The sequence below is a fragment of the Lampetra planeri genome, chromosome 3 (assembly GCF_965212315.1).
Source record: "Lampetra planeri chromosome 3, kcLamPlan1.2.h2, whole genome shotgun sequence".
Taxonomy (NCBI): Eukaryota; Metazoa; Chordata; class Hyperoartia; order Petromyzontiformes; family Petromyzontidae; genus Lampetra; species Lampetra planeri.
The window spans coordinates 29988618-30005705 of record NC_136109.1 but is presented as its reverse complement, the minus strand read 5'-3'; the positions used below and the strand labels follow the sequence as shown (position 1 = coordinate 30005705).

Here is a 17088-nt window from a genome sequence, read left to right as displayed (position 1 = left end):
AAAATGCCCCTCAACTCACCATGACACCACTCACCGTGTTCGCTCACTCACCATAATCTCACGCACCATGCCCACTCACCATGCCCTCTCACTCACCACTCACCATGGCCGTTCATTCACCATGCCCTCTCACTCACCACTCACCATGGCCGTTCACTCACCATGCCCTCTCACTCACCACTCACCATGGCCGTTCATTCACCATGCCCTCTCACTCACCACTCACCATGGCCGTTCACTCACCATGCCCTCTCACTCACCATGACCTCACTCACCATAACCTCACTCACCATGACCTCACTCACTATGATCTCACTCACCATGCCCTCTCACTCACCACTCACCATGGCCGTTCACTCACCATGCACTCTCAATCACCATGATCTCACTCACCATGATCTCACTCACCATGCCCCCTCACGCTGGACCTAATGACTGCTGGAGACTGAGATTAACTTGCAAATTCACTGAGGCTCACAGCAAATTCCACGGGTGACGATTAGGGGCAAATACCATGACTTCACCGTGGTCAGAGGGAGTCACACCGCGACCACCACCACCACCTCGCTCCCAACGCGCTCGCCCCACCAACAGATCCCACTGCTGCTGCTGACGATGTACACGAGACATGCGGCGACCTTCAAGATCTACTCTGACAGCCTCATCCCACCATCTGCTCTTACACTCACACAGAGACCCACAGACATACACAGAGACGCGTAGACTCACACAGAGGCCCATAGACTCACACAGAGGCCCATAGACTCACACAGAGGCCCATAGACTCACACAGAGGCCCATAGACTCACACAGAGTCCCACAGATCTGCTCAAGCAAGAGTCGTCCCCGGGGTACGGCGAAGAGGGCCGCTTTTGGGGGCCCCGCGCTTCGCCGTCACGGTGGCAGACGTGATGCTTCCGGTTTAGTTTGACGGCTTCGGGGGGCTCACCGTAGGATTTGCCCCGGGCCCGCACTCTCTATGAACGGCCCTGACCAGCACCGTCTGCTTTTAGGTCTTCTCTTCCCCTGGGTCGCCGGAATTGTGGAGGCCACTCCATTGGCTGTCTGGGACCCAACCCCTGGGATCACCCCTGGTCCAGGCCTGGGCCGAGAGGGGAGACATCCAGGGGAGCTCCTCAGCCACAGCGCAGTGTCCGAGGATTCAAGCAGCAACCCGCAGCCTGGGACCGGAGCACGAGGCACCGACATGAGGCGCGCTCAGAGACACGACGGCGAGACACGACGGCAGGGAGATAAGTGCAGACAAGGGGAGACCAGGAGACGAGGCAGACAAGGGGACCAGGCAGACAAGTGGAGACAAGGGGAGACCAGGAGACGAGGCAGACAAGGGGACCAGGCAGACAAGTGGAGACAAGGGGAGACCAGGAGACGAGGCAGACAAGGGGACCAGGCAGACAAGTGGAGACAAGGGGAGACCAGGAGACGAGGCAGACAAGGGGACCAGGCAGACAAGTGGAGACAAGTGGAGACCAGGAGACGAGGCAGACAAGGGGACCAGGCAGACAAGTGGAGACAAGGGGAGACCAGGAGACGAGGCAGACAAGGGGAGACCAGGAGACGAGGCAGACAAGGGGAGACCAGGAGACGAGGCAGACAAGGGGAGACTAGAAGACGAGGCAGACAAGGGGAGACCAGGAGACGAGGCAGACAAGGGGAGACCAGGAGACGAGGCAGACAAGGGGAGACCAGGAGACGAGGCAGACAAGGGGAGACCAGGAGACGAGGCAGACAAGGGGAGACCAGGATACGAGGCAGACAAGGGGAGACTAGGCGACGAGACAGACAAGGGGAGACCAGGAGACGAGGCAGACAAGGGGAGACTAGGAGACGAGGCAGACAAGGGGAGGCGCGGTTCGACCTCGAGACTGGGTCGCGGTGGTCGACCCTCGCGTCTTTCTCGAGTTGGACTCCAGGACGTGGCTCCTTGGCTCGCTCCTCGGGAGCTCCATGGAGACAAGAGGCGGAGTCGTGAGGCGATAGCGACCTCTAGTGGCCGTGGACATGGGGAGCCGAACAGGGGGCGACAGACACGGAAAGAGAGATAGAGAGAGAGCGGAGGAGACGCGGGGGAGACACGGGGGAGACGGTGTTGTACGTGTGCGATGCGAAGATGGTGACGGCGTGTTGGTGTCTGTGCTGTGTGCATGAGGGGCGATGGACATTGCGGATTTGTGGTGGGTGTGCAAATGTGCGAGACGTGTAGGTGATGGCGTGTGATGGATACGGGGTGTAGATGTGTGTGTGTGTGATGGATATGGGGTGTAGATGTGTGTGTGTGATGGATATGGGGTGTAGATGTGTGTGTGTGATGGAGCGGTTGTGAGGTGATGAACGCGCTACGAACCCGAGTATCTGAACCGGTCCTCGGTCTCCCCTCGGCCGACTCGGGTTTAAATGGCGCTGCGTGTGTGAACACCAGCACTGGGGAGACAAAGGAGGCCAAATGTGATAGTATTTGTCCCAACAGTGTGTGTGTGTGATGGCGCGGTGGAGGTGTGTGTGTGTGACGAGAGGGTGTACGTGTGTGTGTGTGATGACGGTGTGTGTGTGTGATGACGGGGTGTGTGTGTGTGATGACGGTGTGTGTGTGTGATGACGGGGTGTGTGTGTGTGTGATGACGGTGTGTAGGTGTGTGTGTGATGACGGTGTGTAGGTGTGTGTGTGTGATGACGGTGTGTGTGTGTGTGATGACGGTGTGTGTGTGTGTGATGACGGGGTGTAGGTGTGTGTGATGACGGGGTGTAGGTGTGTGTGTGATGACGGGGTGTAGGTGTGTGTGTGTGATGACGGGGTGTAGGTGTGTGTGTGTGCTGACGGTGTGTGTGATGACGGTGTGTGTGTGTGTGATGACGGGGTGTAGGTGTGTGTGATGACGGGGTGTGTGTGTGTGATGACGGGGTGTAGGTGTGTGTGTGATGACGGTGTGTGTGTGTGTGATGACGGGGTGTAGGTGTGTGTGATGACGGTGTGTGTGTGATGACGGGGTGTGTGTGTGTGATGACGGGGTGTAGGTGTGTGTGATGACGGGGTGTAGGGGTGTGTGTAATGACGGGGTGTAGGTGTGTGTGTGATGACGGTGTGTAGGTGTGTGTGTGATGACGGTGTGTGTGTGTGTGTGATGACGGGGTGTGTGTGTGTGATGACGGTGTGTGTGTGTGATGACGGCGTGTGTGTGTGTGTGATGACGGGGTGTGTGTGTGTGATGACGGTGTGTGTGATGACGGTGTGTGTGTGATGACGGGGTGTAGGTGTCTGTGATGACGGGGTGTGTGTGTGTGATGACGGGGTGTAGGTGTGTGTGTGATGACGGGGTGTAGGTGTGTGTGATGACGGGGTGTAGGTGTGTGTGATGACGGGGTGTGTGTGATGACGGGGTGTAGGTGTGTGTGATGACGGGGTGTGTGTGTGTATAATGACGGGGTGTGTGTGTGTGTGTGATGACGGGGTGTGTGTGTGTGTGATGACGGGGTGTAGGTGTGTGTGTGATGACGGGGTGTAGGTGTGTGTGTGATGACGGGGTGTAGGTGTGTGTGTGATGACGGGGTGTGTGTGTGTTACGAGGGTGTGTGTGTGTGATGACGGGGTGTAGGTGTGTGTGTGATGACGGTGTGTAGGTGTGTGTTACGAGGGTGTGTGTGATGACGGGGTGTAAGGTGTGTGTGTGATGACGGTGTGTGTGTGTGTGATGACGGGGTGTGTGTGTGATGACGGGGTGTGTGTGTGTAATGGCGGTGTGTGTGTGATGACGGGGTGTGTGTGTGATGACGGGGTGTGTGTGTGATGACGGGGTGTAGGTGTGTGTGTGATGACGGTGTGTGTGTGTGATGACGGGGTGTGTGTGTGTGTGTGTAATGACGGGGTGTGTGTGTGTGTGTGATGACGGGGTGTGTGTGTGTGTGTGATGACGGGGTGTAGGTGTGTGTGTGTGATGACGGGGTGTAGGTGTGTGTGTGTGATGACGGGGTGTAGGTGTGTGTGTGTGATGACGGGGTGTAGGTGTGTGTGTGTGATGACGGGGTGTGTGTGTGTGTGTGTTACGAGGGTGTGTGTGTGTGAGATGACGGGGTGTGTGTGTGTGTGTTACGAGGGTGTGTGTGTGTGTGATGACGGGGTGTGTGTGTGATGACGGGGTGTGTGTGTGATGACGGGGTGTAGGTGTGTGTGTGATGACGGTGTGTGTGTGTGTGATGACGGGGTGTGTGTGTGTGTAATGACGGGGTGTGTGTGTGTGATGACGGGGTGTGTGTGTGTGATGACGGGGTGTAGGTGTGTGTGTGTGATGACGGGGTGTGTGTGTGTGTGTTACGAGGGTGAGTGTGTGTGTGATGTCGCTGTATAGAAGAGTGATGCCACGGCCTGCCCGTGGTGTGGGTTCGTGGAGTGACCCACTGCCCAGCACGCACGTGTCTGAGACGAGTCTCGATCTTGGATCTCGCGTCCCCGCGTTCCGTCACGTGACACCAACGAGGCCATCGACACGGACGTGAGTGAACACGCGGCTCGTGAACACACGGGGAGACATTAGGATGCAAATGCGCGGCGCGGACTCAAGCGGTCCTAATCCCGCGCCGCGCCGAGATGCGGCTTCGCAAATGACTCTGTAAGCGACTGTAAATGACTCTCTAAACGGGGATTACGGCAGTCGCGCGCTCCGCGCTCCCCTCGCGTCATCCCCAATCCCCCTTCATCCCCGAGACCTCCTCACCCCGCCCCCCAAATCCCACTGCGGAGCGGCCCCGAAATCCCCCCCGCGCGGCGCAGGCGAGTGAGCGAGCGAGCGAGGAGAGGAGCGGTCTCGCGCCTCCTGTGTCCACCCTCGGTGAGCCCCGACACTCTCCCCTCTCCACCCGGTGTCTCCATCCTGGGCACACAGGCTCCTGGTTATAATCTCCTGTCCCCCGCTGCTGTCTCCACCACTTTGCGGGTATCACAGGATGGTTCCCATCTTTTCGGGTCTCTATCCCGTTTCCACCCTGGACGATCAGAACCAGGTGAGAGGTCTGGACACCTCGAGTCTTGCGTTCCATGCAGACCCGAATAAAGCAACTGCATTCACCAAACGACGCGCGATAACTGCATGCATGTACGGGACATCCCCTTTGTGAATCTACTGCTGGATGTCACGCTCCTCCCCATGCTGTGTCAGACACGGGGAATGTTTGACCATTCACCACACTGGGCAGTGCGGGTTCGAGGGAGGATCTGGGGCAGGTTCAGATGTCATTCACCACTTACATTCTCGGCCGTAGCTAACCGAACTCGGGTCACCCGGGTGCATATCCTATTGTGCTACCCAGTGCACCACCGGTGCCCGCACGCACGCAACCCACATACTGAGGAGACACCACAATGCGCACTCGACGCGACCCCCAGTGCGAACAGATCGTCTGCACATTGAAGGCAACTCCACATTCGGGACCAGATGCACGCGCCACACTACCCGTCAAGCAAGACTCCAACAACGAACCTCGCTGCACACACTCGAGCCCCGACTGCACCCCTTCTGGGGCTGCGCTGCCGTCACCACCGTCCTAGTGTAATGTGAGGATATATCCGGGCTACTGATGGATCACACCTCGTTACGATGATTGGCTCTACCGGTCCTGGCCCATAGCCAATGGGGGGAAGTCTAGGGGCGTGGCCCTCACGTAATAGGAAGGTGACATCTGTAAGTAGAGGATTGGATCTGCTGGCTTTAGCCACAGCCAATGGGGGGACGAGTCAGGGGTGCGGTACTGGGAACGTACGATGGAGTTTAGAAGATTCCAGAGGTTAACCAGGATTGGTGGAAAGGTACCACGTGACCCGGGTATTAAAATGGGTGGAGACGGACAACACGTGGTCAGATCTGGAACGGAGGGTGAGGCCACGCTGGAGCGGGGTCCAGGTTGCCACGTGGCCGCGCGTGTCTCTCTCTCCCTCTCACGCTGTCTGTCAGCAGCGTGAAGGAGTAAGAAAAGGAGTGTTGTGAACGAAAGACAAATAAAGACCGGATTCCAGAAGTCGCTTCCACGACCTTTATTACACTAGGATCTCACCCAGATCCGGAGTAACGCTGGTAGGAGCGATAGCAGAGTGACACGGAGGCGACTGAGCGCCGGTGGGTGAGCGAGTGAGTACCGGAGAGAGAAGCCAGACTCTGTTGATGGCTGCCCTGCCACGTGTGTTTATTCAGCTCCATTGCCCTGAGCCGGGACCTAAAGTGATCCTGACGTGCGCGACCCCGCGTGTTAACCCCGACCCGGGGGGTGAGCCCCGACAGGACCCCCTGACCTTGTAAGTGAGCACAGCACCGCAGCAAAAGAAATAATATCAGCCTCGTTCAGCCAAGCAACGGGGACAATTGAAATTCGCGTCATCAAACCACGAGTGTGTACGCGAGTGTGTACACGAGTGTGTACACGAGTGTGTACGCGAGTGTGTACGCGAGTCGACCCACGCGCAACAGTCATGCAGCACAGCGGCTTGTTGCGGCCCGCACATCCCAACTCCTACATTGCTCCACCCCGTCACGCACACTGCACATTCACACGAAGATCCCCCGGCTTCAGCAGACTGACACGAGGGGATGGGCGGTCAGCATCACGCCCAGCCGCCTTCGTTGCCCCAATAGCAATGTATACACATTGCACCGGGTACTCAAGTAAGTCGATCTAGGGGATGCCCAGAACTGGTTCAGATAATCGTTACTGGTGTTGGCCGTGAGCGAGAATAGAACTCGGGTCGCAGGGCGCCCCCCACATCACATCGCACCCCCCCCCCCCTCACGCCGCGAATGACGGCACGGGGATCCGCGTGTGCAGCTGGAGGCTGCCGGGCCCCTCGAGGATGAGCGCGGGGCGCGCGGAGCCCGGGCCCCGCGGCACAGGACCCCCCGCCAGCAGCTGGCCCCGCTGGGCGTCGTAGAAGCTCAGGAGGCTCCGCAGGGGGCGGTAGAGGATGCCCAGGCGAGTGGGGAGCAGCGACACGAGCAGCTCCTTCACACGGCCTCCCTCCTCCAGCAATTCCAGCCTGTCCCGGGAGGGGGCAGTACACACGGCCACGTCAGTACACGCAGTGCACAACGCACACGCAGTGCACAACGCACACGCAGTGCACAACGCACACGCAGTGCACAACGCACACGCAGTGCACAACGCACACGCAGTGCACAACGCACACGCAGTGCACAACGCACACGCAGTGCCGGATGAAGCGAGTGCGGGGCCTGTAGCATATGTTAGAGGGTCCCTAAATTAAAAAAAACCCATAAATATTAAAACACATAAATGTTGAACTTGCATAGTAAAGTAATTTTAAAAAAATAATTTGCTATACGGCCAGGTAATACGACAAATCGCTAACCTTAAAAAGTCGTTCGTAACAGTTGAAAGCGGTATAGTACTATAGTAATAGAGCAAGTGCAGAATCACTGAACCGGAATTGACAGCTTGAAAGCATTGAGCGTGGGGCCCTTGAAAGTGCGGGGCCCGTAGCATATGCTACTTTTGCTACTAGGATAATCCAGCACCGTGTACACGCACAGTACACAGAATTCAAACAGTACACTTAGCCGAGTAGCCTACACGCGGTCCATCCAGTATACCCGGCACACGTGAGCACTCGCAGGACACACGCAGTACCTGCTGGGCTCCCCCGCGTAGCGCAGGAGGCACGAGCCCCCTTCCTTCTCAAGCCCCACGCAAAACCCAGAGGCCGCGTCCACAGACACCTCCCAGTAGAGGGGGGCGCGAGAGGTGGGGGGTGAGGGGGACGCACCCAGCACCGACAGCCAGCAGCTGCACGCACCGACACAGAGGGACGCACGGCATTGATGACAATGATGGTGGTCATTATTCAAGACCCAATCATCGTACCACCTCCTGGCTTTTACATTCCTCTTCTAAGACACCGATGGGACCATCAATCGCATCAGAACACCAACAGGCCGATGTACATATCTCCATGAAAGACACAGCCACAGTGGTGCGATTGTGGCCGTGCAACCCGACTAATGGACCACAGAGTAAACCCACTGTGGTCTGCACTCCTTCGACGAAGGAGGGGAAAAGCAAAACGACACGAACTCGATCTGCAGAAGCCCTCTCATTGTGGCCAGCAGGCCTCGACATTGGTATCGAGCTACTGAACCATATTTCCATACGCAAGGATATAATTACAATGATGATGATGATAGTGGTGGTAATTATGATGAGTTTGACGGTGATTAGGATGATGATGATGATGGCAGGGATGGTGCCGATGAGAGTAGTCCCGCGCGCACCCATCAAACAGCTCTGGGTCTCCATCGCCCTCTTGGGCCCCCGCATCCCCCGGGTCCTCGGGCTCCCCCGCGGGGCACGTGACGCGGGTCCCGTCCTCAGACACCCGAAGCCTCGGGTGCGCGGTCTCGGGGTCAAGGGTGAAGTGCGCACCTGGGATGGGAGGGGGGTAAGTGAAGGGAGGAAGAATATTGAGATGGAGGCAGTGACGGGGCTCTCACACGTGGTCCCTCTGTCAGCATATTACAAGATGTTCGCGTTGTCACGTCCTCAATCATTTAAGGCCCTGTCAGTGTGGTGCACGGTGAGGAGGCCGTGTGACGAGGTGTGTGTGTGTGACCATGACGAGGTGTGACCATGACGAGGTGTGATGACGAGGTGTGACCATGACGAGGTGTGACCATGACGAGGTGTGACCATGACGAGGTGTCATGACGAGGTGTCATGACGAGGTGTGATCATGACGAGGTGTGACCATGACGAGGTGTGATGACGAGGTGTCATGACGAGGTGTGATGACGAGGTGTGACCATGACGAGGTGTGACCATGACGAGGTGTGATGACGAGGTGTGACCATGACGAGGTGTGACCATGACGAGGTGTGATCATGACGAGGTGTGACCATGACGAGGTGTGACGACGAGGTGTGATGACGAGGTGTGACGACGAGGTGTGATGACGAGGTGTGACCATGGCGAGGTGTGACCATGGCGAGGTGTGATGACGAGGTGTGACCATGACGAGGTGTGACCATGACGAGGTGTGACCATGACGAGGTGTGACCATGACGAGGTGAGCCGTCACCTCGCGTCTCTATGATGAGCGCGCGGCCGGTGTCACTGGGCCCCGCGGCGTTGAGCGCACGCAAGAGGAAGCGGTAGCGCTGGGCGGGTCGCAGCGAGACGAGCCGCGAGCAGCCCTGGATGCCCGAGATGGTCCTGCAGAGGGGGCGGCATGAGGTGGGCACGGCGTGAGGGACCCCGCATCCTATCCCTCTCCTGAGCGCCCCAGGCCCTCCCCCATCACCCGCACCACCTCCCCCCCAATCACCTGAGGCCGCTGCCCTCTTCGCCATCGCCGCCCTCGGGGTCTGCGTGGAGCCGCGTGAACTCGAGCGAGAACGAGGAGACGGATCCCACGCCGCGAGACTTCCAGCAGAGCGCGGCGCCATCCGGGCACCACGCACAGTCCCGCTCCACGAACTCGGGGGCCTCGGGGACTGGAGCCACGGGCGGGGGGCACGGGGACAAGACGGGGCGACAGCGGGGGGCACGGGGAGCCGTGGGAGGCTCCTTCACTGCGCCGCGCTACCGCCCAAACCGCGTGTGTCGAGTCGCGTGCGTGTCGAGTCGCGTGGGGGTCGCACCTGTGTGGTAGACGTGCGCCTCGCTCACGGCGCTGGCCCCGTGCGGCCCGTGGGCCACCACGTGGACCACGTGCGCCGAGTTGGCCTCGAGCCCCGTCACGACGCAGCTGCAGCACGCGCCGCGCACCCCCACGCTCCGCTCTGCGCTCGCATGCCACGGGGTTGGGGGTCAGACGGGTGCGCAATGCGCCTCACCCTGGGCTGAATGTCTCAGGCTCACTCCGTATAACGCGGCGAGAGCTCTCGAGATCGGGATAGCGGAGTCTCATTGTAGGAGTGACCAGGGGCACCGACATGAGTTCCGCATTGAGGCAAAGAGAAAAAAGTCGTGCGACCCACCTCGACCCCCCCCCCCCCCGCCGTTACCTGTGGAGTCCGGCCCCGCCCCCCGCCAGGTGAGTGTGAAGTGGGTGATGACGTCACGCGCCCCCACCCCCCACCGCACCGTGAAGCTGCGACTCGTGGCCCCGCCCTCCTCTTGGGGGCCCAGGCGGGGGGCGGAGGGCGCTGCAGGGTGGGGGGGGGCTCATTTAACGGAGGAATTTTAAATTCATCACAATCCGGTGGATGAAGAGGTGTGATGGGGTGATGAGGCGTGTGACGATGATGTTTGACGAGGTGTGTGGTGATGAGTTGTGTGACGATGATGTTTGTCGAGGAGTGTGGTGATGAGTTGTGTGACGATGATGTTTGTCGAGGAGTGTGGTGATGAGTTGTGTGACGATGATGTTTGTCGAGGAGTGTGGTGATGAGTTGTGTGCCGATGATGTTTTTCGCGGTGTGTGTGGTGATGAGTTGTGTGACGATGTTTGTCGAGGTGTGTGTGGTGATGAGTTGTGTGACGATGTTTGTCGAGGTGTGTGTGGTGATGAGTTGTGTGACGATGATGTTTTTTGCGGTGTGTGTGGTGATGAGTTGTGTGACGATGATGTTTGTCGCGGTGTGTGGTGATGAGTTGTGTGACGATGATGTTTGTCGAGGAGTGTGGTGATGAGTTGTGTGACGATGTTTGTCGAGGTGTGTGGTGATGAGTTGTGTGACGATGTTTGTCGAGGTGTGTGTGGTGATGAGTTGTGTGACGATGTTTGTCGAGGTGTGTGTGATGATGAGTTGTGTGACGATGTTTGTCGAGGTGTGTGTGATGATGAGTTGTGTGTCGATGATGTTTGTCGAGGTGTGTGGTGATGAGTTGTGTGACGATGTTTGTCGAGGTGTGTGTGGTGATGAGTTGTGTGTCGATGATGTTTGTCGAGGTGTGTGTGATGATGAGTTGTGTGACGATGTTTGTCGAGGTGTGTGTGGTGATGAGTTGTGTGTCGATGATGTTTGTCGAGGTGTGTGGTGATGAGTTGTGTGACGATGATGTTTGTCGCAGTGTGTGGTGATGAGTTGTGTGACGATGATGTTTGTCGAGGAGTGTGGTGATGAGTTGTGTGACGATGTTTGTCGAGGTGTGTGTGGTGATGAGTTGTGTGACGATGTTTGTCGAGGTGTGTGGTGATGAGTTGTGTGACGATGATGTTTATCGCGGTGTGTGGTGATGAGTTGTGTGACGATGATGTTTGTCGAGGAGTGTGGTGATGAGTTGTGTGACGATGTTTGTCGAGGTGTGTGTGGTGATGAGTTGTGTGACGATGTTTGTCGAGGTGTGTGGTGATGAGTTGTGTGACGATGATGTTTATCGCGGTGTGTGTGGTGATGATTTGCGTGACGATGATGTTTTTCGCGGTGTGTGTGGTGATGAGTTGTGTGACGATGATGTTTGAGGAGGCATGTGTAGACGAGGTGCGTTGGCTGAGGCGTAAGGAGATGTGGAGGTGTGCAAGAAGGCGTGGAGGTATAACGAGGTGTGTGATGATGCGCGAGACGTGAGGTGGAGGTGGTGGTGGAGGAGGTGGAGGAGGTGGAGGTGGTGGAGGAGGAGGTGGTGGAGGTGGTGGAGGCGCCGACCCGCCGTGCAGGTGAGAGCCCGCAGCGCGCGCCGCTCGCGGGAGAACTCGAGGCGGAACTCGAGGAGATCGGCCGAGGTGCGGGGCTGCGGGCTCACGCCCAGGAACGAGCCCACCGCCTCCACGATCCTGCGCCGAGGACAGGACGGCCGACCAAGCCACGAGGGGGGGGGGGCGAAGAGAAGAGGGGAGAGTTGGAGACGATGAGGAGAGACGTGGGAGGTGACGAGGAGAGGGTGGGAGACAAGGGGCTGGGAATGCGGTTGGCTACGTACGGTGCTAAAGAAGTTCAACATACAGGACGTACAGGAAATGCATTCATACAACTTACAGATGCAAACTAGATTCGAAGCTTTCGTGACTGCAGGGATTACTCTTTGGTTCTTTCGGTAAAGTCGCGTACAAATAAAATAAATGATAATATAATACGACGTTTGCAACACAAGCAACCATCATCAGGTACACATGAATGAGAAAACAAACCTCGTGAACTTTGAAATATAATGCAATGCAACACAGAGAGATGCATACAAATGTATTATGTTGGATTTCTTTCGCACCGTACCTAACCAACCGTTCTAGAAAAATGAGTACAAAGATTATGCATAAGTACAACATACAGGAGATACACACACGTACACGAGATGCGAGAATGAGATAGTAGGGGAAGACGAGGGGGAACAGACCTCACCTGTCATTTATCGCCTCCGCCGACTGAAAAACAAAACAAGACATTCATCAATATCGTCATTTGACATCGTGAACAAAAGCAACATCTCACGTGTCAAGGGGCGTGGCGTGGAGGCTGCTGTCCTTGGCGAGTAGCAGCTTCAATCGCGGGCCAGCCGCGCCCCCTGGCGGGCGAGGCGGGTAGCGCAGGCTCCCCCCCCCCCCCGCGTTCACCGCTCCACGAGTGACCCAGTGACCCCACACGGCGCGCCAGCGACCACGAATCTCGGCCTCCCCAATCCGCGCGGCTCATCCCATCGGTCCCGAAGTGCCCCCCCACCCCCCCCCCCCAACTGTCCTCCAGGGCCCTCCTGCGCCCCCTGGGACCCTCACGAGCAGGAAGGGGACCCGGTCGCGGAGCCGCGCCGCGCGCCTCGCGGCGGCCGCGAGGTCCCGCGAGGCGGCGAGGCCGCGGCCGCACTGCAGCAGCTGCACGTAGAGGCGCTCCGTCTTGAGGCGGCGCTCCTCCTCCAGGAGCCGCGCCAGCCCCGAGTAGCGGTCCAGCAGAGACTCCATGAGTCCCGCGAGGCGCGAGTCGGCGCCTGCCTGCAGCCCCGAGTACGAGTCCTGGAGGATATGGGGCGTGAGATGATGGCCATGGGGTGAGCCATGGGGAGGGGGGGCAAGAGATGGGCCATGGGGCGGGCATTGGGACGCGCACCATGCGATGGGACGCAGTCGGGGCATGGCTTGTCGCCACGATTTAATCTCAGGCGAAGCAGCCGGCATTTATCTCGGCCTGCCGCATCCATATCGCCTTCATTTGCCGTCAACCTGTTCAAATGGTTATAGGAACAGTGTGTTCTGTAATAATCCCGTAGTATACGAGTATAGTAGTCGTAGTAGTGCCTTACGCTGCTTTTTATGTTTAGTTGTCTTTCACCCGCACCTCCGAAGAACACGGCTGGCCACGTGCGACACGAGTTCAACATCCCTACCGCGAACCAACCCAGTCGCGTTCCAGCCGTGGCCATCGCCGTGACTCGAACGACCCTAACAGCAGAGCCTCGAGGCGCGCCCCCCAGACACCTCGTCGCCCCCCCCCCCAGCCCATGCACGCCACCCACCTCCACTCGGATGAAGATGTCCTCCAGCTCCGCCACGAAACTCTCCACCCGCGCCGCCCTCGCCGCCAGCTGCTCCACGCGCTGCTCCAGCTCCGCCTGGGAGACCAGAGGCGGGGGGGGGGGGGTCAGCCCCGGGGTGCCGATCCTGGGATCACACTGGGCTCCTTGCGTGTGGTTTCTGGGACTCTGCTTTCTCATACCCCCGTATTTGCACGTCTCCCTTTATCCCCATGTCTCCCTTCCTCCCCGTGTCTCTCTTTATCCCCGTGTCCCTGTATCCCTACATCTCCCTTTATCCCCATGTCTCCCTTCCTCCCCGTGTCTCTCTTTATCCCCGTGTCCCTGTATCCCCACATCTCCCTTTATCCCCATGTCTCCCCGCGCTACCTTCACGTCGTGCACCTCCTCCGGGCCGAGGCCGCGCTCCGGCCCCGCTGGGCCCCCCGGGTCCCCTCCGCGCGCCACCTGCTCCCCGCGGCACAGGGCCCACCCAGAGACCCTCGGTGGGGCCCAACCACGGCCCATCCATCACCTGCACACTCGCCTCGTCACCATCCTTACGCGGGCATACTGCAATGACACCACCTCGTCTCCAGTATCATCCCTCATTGTTACCACTCACCTCACCGACCCTCACCTCGTTACTCAAATTCTCACTTTACCTCATCTGCTCCCCTGCTTACCGTCTTACGTCACCAAATTCACCTCGTCACTCGCCTCCTCAGCCTGTTGCCTCTCGCCATCTTCATTCCCTCCACCCCCTATCCGCCTCACCCACCTCATCACCCACCTCATCACCCACCTCACCACCCACCTCACCACCCACCTCACCACCCACCTCACCACCCACCTCAGCACCCACCTCAGCACCCACCTCACCACCCACCTCACCACCCACCTCATCTCCCACCTCACCACCCACCTCATCTCCCACCTCACCACCCACCTCACCACCCACCTCACCACCCACCTCACCACCCACCTCATCACCCACCTCACCACCCACCTCATCTCCAACCTCACCACCCACCTCATCACCCACCTCACCACCCACCTCACCACCCACCTCATCACCCACCTCACCACCCACCTCATCTCTCGTTTGACTCCCAGAGGGGGGCCAACCCGGGGGGGTGCGGGGCCCTCCTGGCCCCCCGCGACCCGCGTGGCCGCCCGTCCCGGGCCCGTCCGAGCTGCTGCCGACGGCGGTGAGCTCCGCCTCGTCCGAGGCGACCTCGTCTCCCACCAGGGTCCCCGACGAGTCTCCCGCATCGTCTCCCCGTGGCCGCTCGCCCGCAGCGACCTCCTCGCCAGAGCTGGGGTCACTCCAGCCGTGGATGCCCCAGGAGCCGAGGGGGTGCCCCCCCTCCTCCTCTTCCATTCTGGCTCGTGTCGTCACGACTGGAGCCGCTCGTCCCGCGTCCCCGACGTGAGGGGGAAGAAGCTGTCAGGACGACGCGACGGCGTCCTCCTCCGCCTCTCACCTCCTCTACTTCTCCCTCCTCTACCCCCTCTACTTCTCCCTCCTCTACCTCCTCTACCCCCTCTAATTCTCTCCCCTCTTCTCCCTCTACCCCCTCTCCCCTCTGCCCCGCGTCTCGCTCCTTCTTTAGCTCTTGCCGCTCCGCCCAGGCTCCCTCCCTCTCCCCGCAGCCGCATTCCAACCCTCGCGGCCGCTATTAATAGAGGTGGGGGGAGGGGGAGCAGGGAGGGAGCCAGGAGAGAGCGGGAGCCATGGGGGGAGCAAAGCGTAACCAGGAGGGAGAGGCACTGGGAGAGGCACTGGGAGAGGCACTGGGAGCAGGCGGGAAGGAGGAACCATGGCGGTGGAGCGCCGATGTGTGATCTTTATTATCAAACCGTCACGGGCAAGAGAAAATGTAGTGACGTTTACTCAATTTGATTTCCAACGGGAGAGCGACTCCGCGATACTGGTTTAAGGTTCGCGTCTCTCGCCTGTAGCCAGCAGCGTGTTCACGACGAGGTGCGGCTGCTCAAGGCCACTGGGCGGCAGCTGTCGTCCGATTTCAGCCACCAGCGTGACGCGGCCCTGCAGACGCACGTTCGCCGCTCCTTGCAGAGATCGCGGTTCAAAACCAGGGTCCACCCTGGTTATGACTGCGGGTGGATTAACTTTACTAACACTAATATGCGCAACCTGTTTTACAGCGGACGTTAAATAGTTACAAGAGTAGGGCATTGTGCCGGCATCATGGCCAATTTGAAAATTCTCTCGCCAATTATGGATTTAGCAAACGCGTCGTCTCTTCCCAATTAACACGGCTTCCAGACAAGTGCTGCCTTCAAGATGCATTTCCTGGGTTGTGCACGCAAGCAGCAACGCAGGCGACTGGGATTTCCTGGGTTGTGCACGCAAGCAGCAACGCAGGCGACTGGGGGCAAAACGTGTGGCCTGGTGGAACCGCTCGTCCAGCTCTTGTTGCTGAGATCCGGGAATGTCCCCAGCGGTTTTCTGCCGGGACAAGAAGACACTGGAAGCAAATCGCGGCCTCCTCCCATGGTAACGACACGAAGGCCTTCTTGTGATGAGCTTCTCACATCTGTTGGGCAGGTGCTGCTTGGGAGCCCATTAAGTGGCTTTTCGAAGACAGCGGTTCCCACCAATTGTTGCAGACACTACGATTTTTGGAACAGAACACCATTGTAACTGCACGGTGGTTGGTGAATAAACACCGCGAGAAGTGGCTGTGGTGTCTGCCCACAATTTTGAGAACGGCCATTGTAAGAGCCATAACCTGCAGCACCACACACCAGACTCTCACACCTCCTCCGTTAAATTTAGCGTAGCATTCTCATCAGCACCACCAGTCACACCACCGTTATGACAACCACCGCCTTCCACACGAAACTCGAGGCCACCGCGTCGCGACCGGCGTGGTTGTGCGTTACGACGCTTGGCGACACGACGGCAGGAACAGATCTCACTCATGCCCGGAAGGCAACAGATTCTGACAAATCATTTATTCCATGTCTGTGGCTGTACAGTGTAGTAAGTAATACGGGCTATGAGAGTGTAGTTATATAAAGGGGAAGGCGGCCTTTGCGGCCCCAAACACAGCTTACAAAACCACGAGCAGAGCTTCGGCATGCAAGAGATCGACCATCGGCGAGTCACAGGACGTAGAAAAATTACACGTGTCACGAAACATCAACTTAATAAAAACAAAAAATTAAAATAGAAACGGGAGTTGTGCAGCAAGCACTGGCGTTCGTCTGGTGCATCCCCCTCCTCCTCCCCAGCCCACTGCCACCTTGCCCGCGCCGCCGCTGCACACGAGATGTTCGGGTAAGGCCCCCGCCCCCCCCCCGTGAGGGGCGCTCGAGGTGGCATGCACGGCACCCGAGCGGCGGGCCGGAGACGCGTGCACGGGACGACACGACGGCCGGGCGAGAGGCACGCGGCCCACCGGGAACACGGCTTGGTCTCACGTGGAAGCTTGGCACTTCATCCGAGTTCAAGTATGCGTACACTACTAATGTGAAGATATGCGCAGAGCTCAATTCACCAAACTCAAACGTAGGTTTGGCGAATAATTATGTAGTGTCTCTCACCGAGCAGCAGCAGCAGGGACGGTATCAACCGCCTTGGCCCACCTATCAGCAACTCACCCCCCTCCTCCCTCGTCCACCAATCACAACAGACCCGCGGGGCCGGGGATGCACGCGCCATTT

General features: G+C 58.5%; 1 protein-coding gene across 1 annotated transcript; it reads right to left on the bottom strand.

Moving 5' to 3' along the window:
* Positions 1 to 6016: 6016 nt before the first annotated feature.
* LOC144717257 (fibronectin type III and SPRY domain-containing protein 2-like) lies at positions 6017 to 14899 on the bottom strand. The gene is made up of 13 exons (XM_078592667.1): positions 14486 to 14899; positions 13783 to 13860; positions 13396 to 13491; positions 12662 to 12895; positions 12291 to 12313; positions 11601 to 11728; positions 10017 to 10157; positions 9651 to 9791; positions 9335 to 9503; positions 9089 to 9222; positions 8286 to 8436; positions 7645 to 7800; positions 6017 to 7033 (listed from the first exon to the last, which is right to left on the bottom strand). Exons 1-13 carry the CDS (start codon positions 14774 to 14776, stop codon positions 6787 to 6789), a joined length of 1989 nt encoding a protein of 662 aa, XP_078448793.1. The 5' UTR covers positions 14777 to 14899; the 3' UTR covers positions 6017 to 6786.
* Between the last annotated feature and the right edge of the window lie 2189 nt (positions 14900 to 17088).

Excerpts from the sequence above, each read along its gene's own strand:
- LOC144717257 (XM_078592667.1), bottom strand. The coding sequence starts at position 14,776 with ATGGAAGAGGAGGAGGGGGGGCACCCCCTCGGCTCCTGGGGCATCCAC. Across the intron at positions 9,504-9,650 it reads GGCGCACGTCTACCACACAG|TCCCCGAGGCCCCCGAGTTC; the intron begins GTGCGACCCCCA and ends CCGTGGCTCCAG. Across the intron at positions 8,437-9,088 it reads GCTCATCATAGAGACGCGAG|GTGCGCACTTCACCCTTGAC; the intron begins GTGACGGCTCAC and ends CTCCCATCCCAG.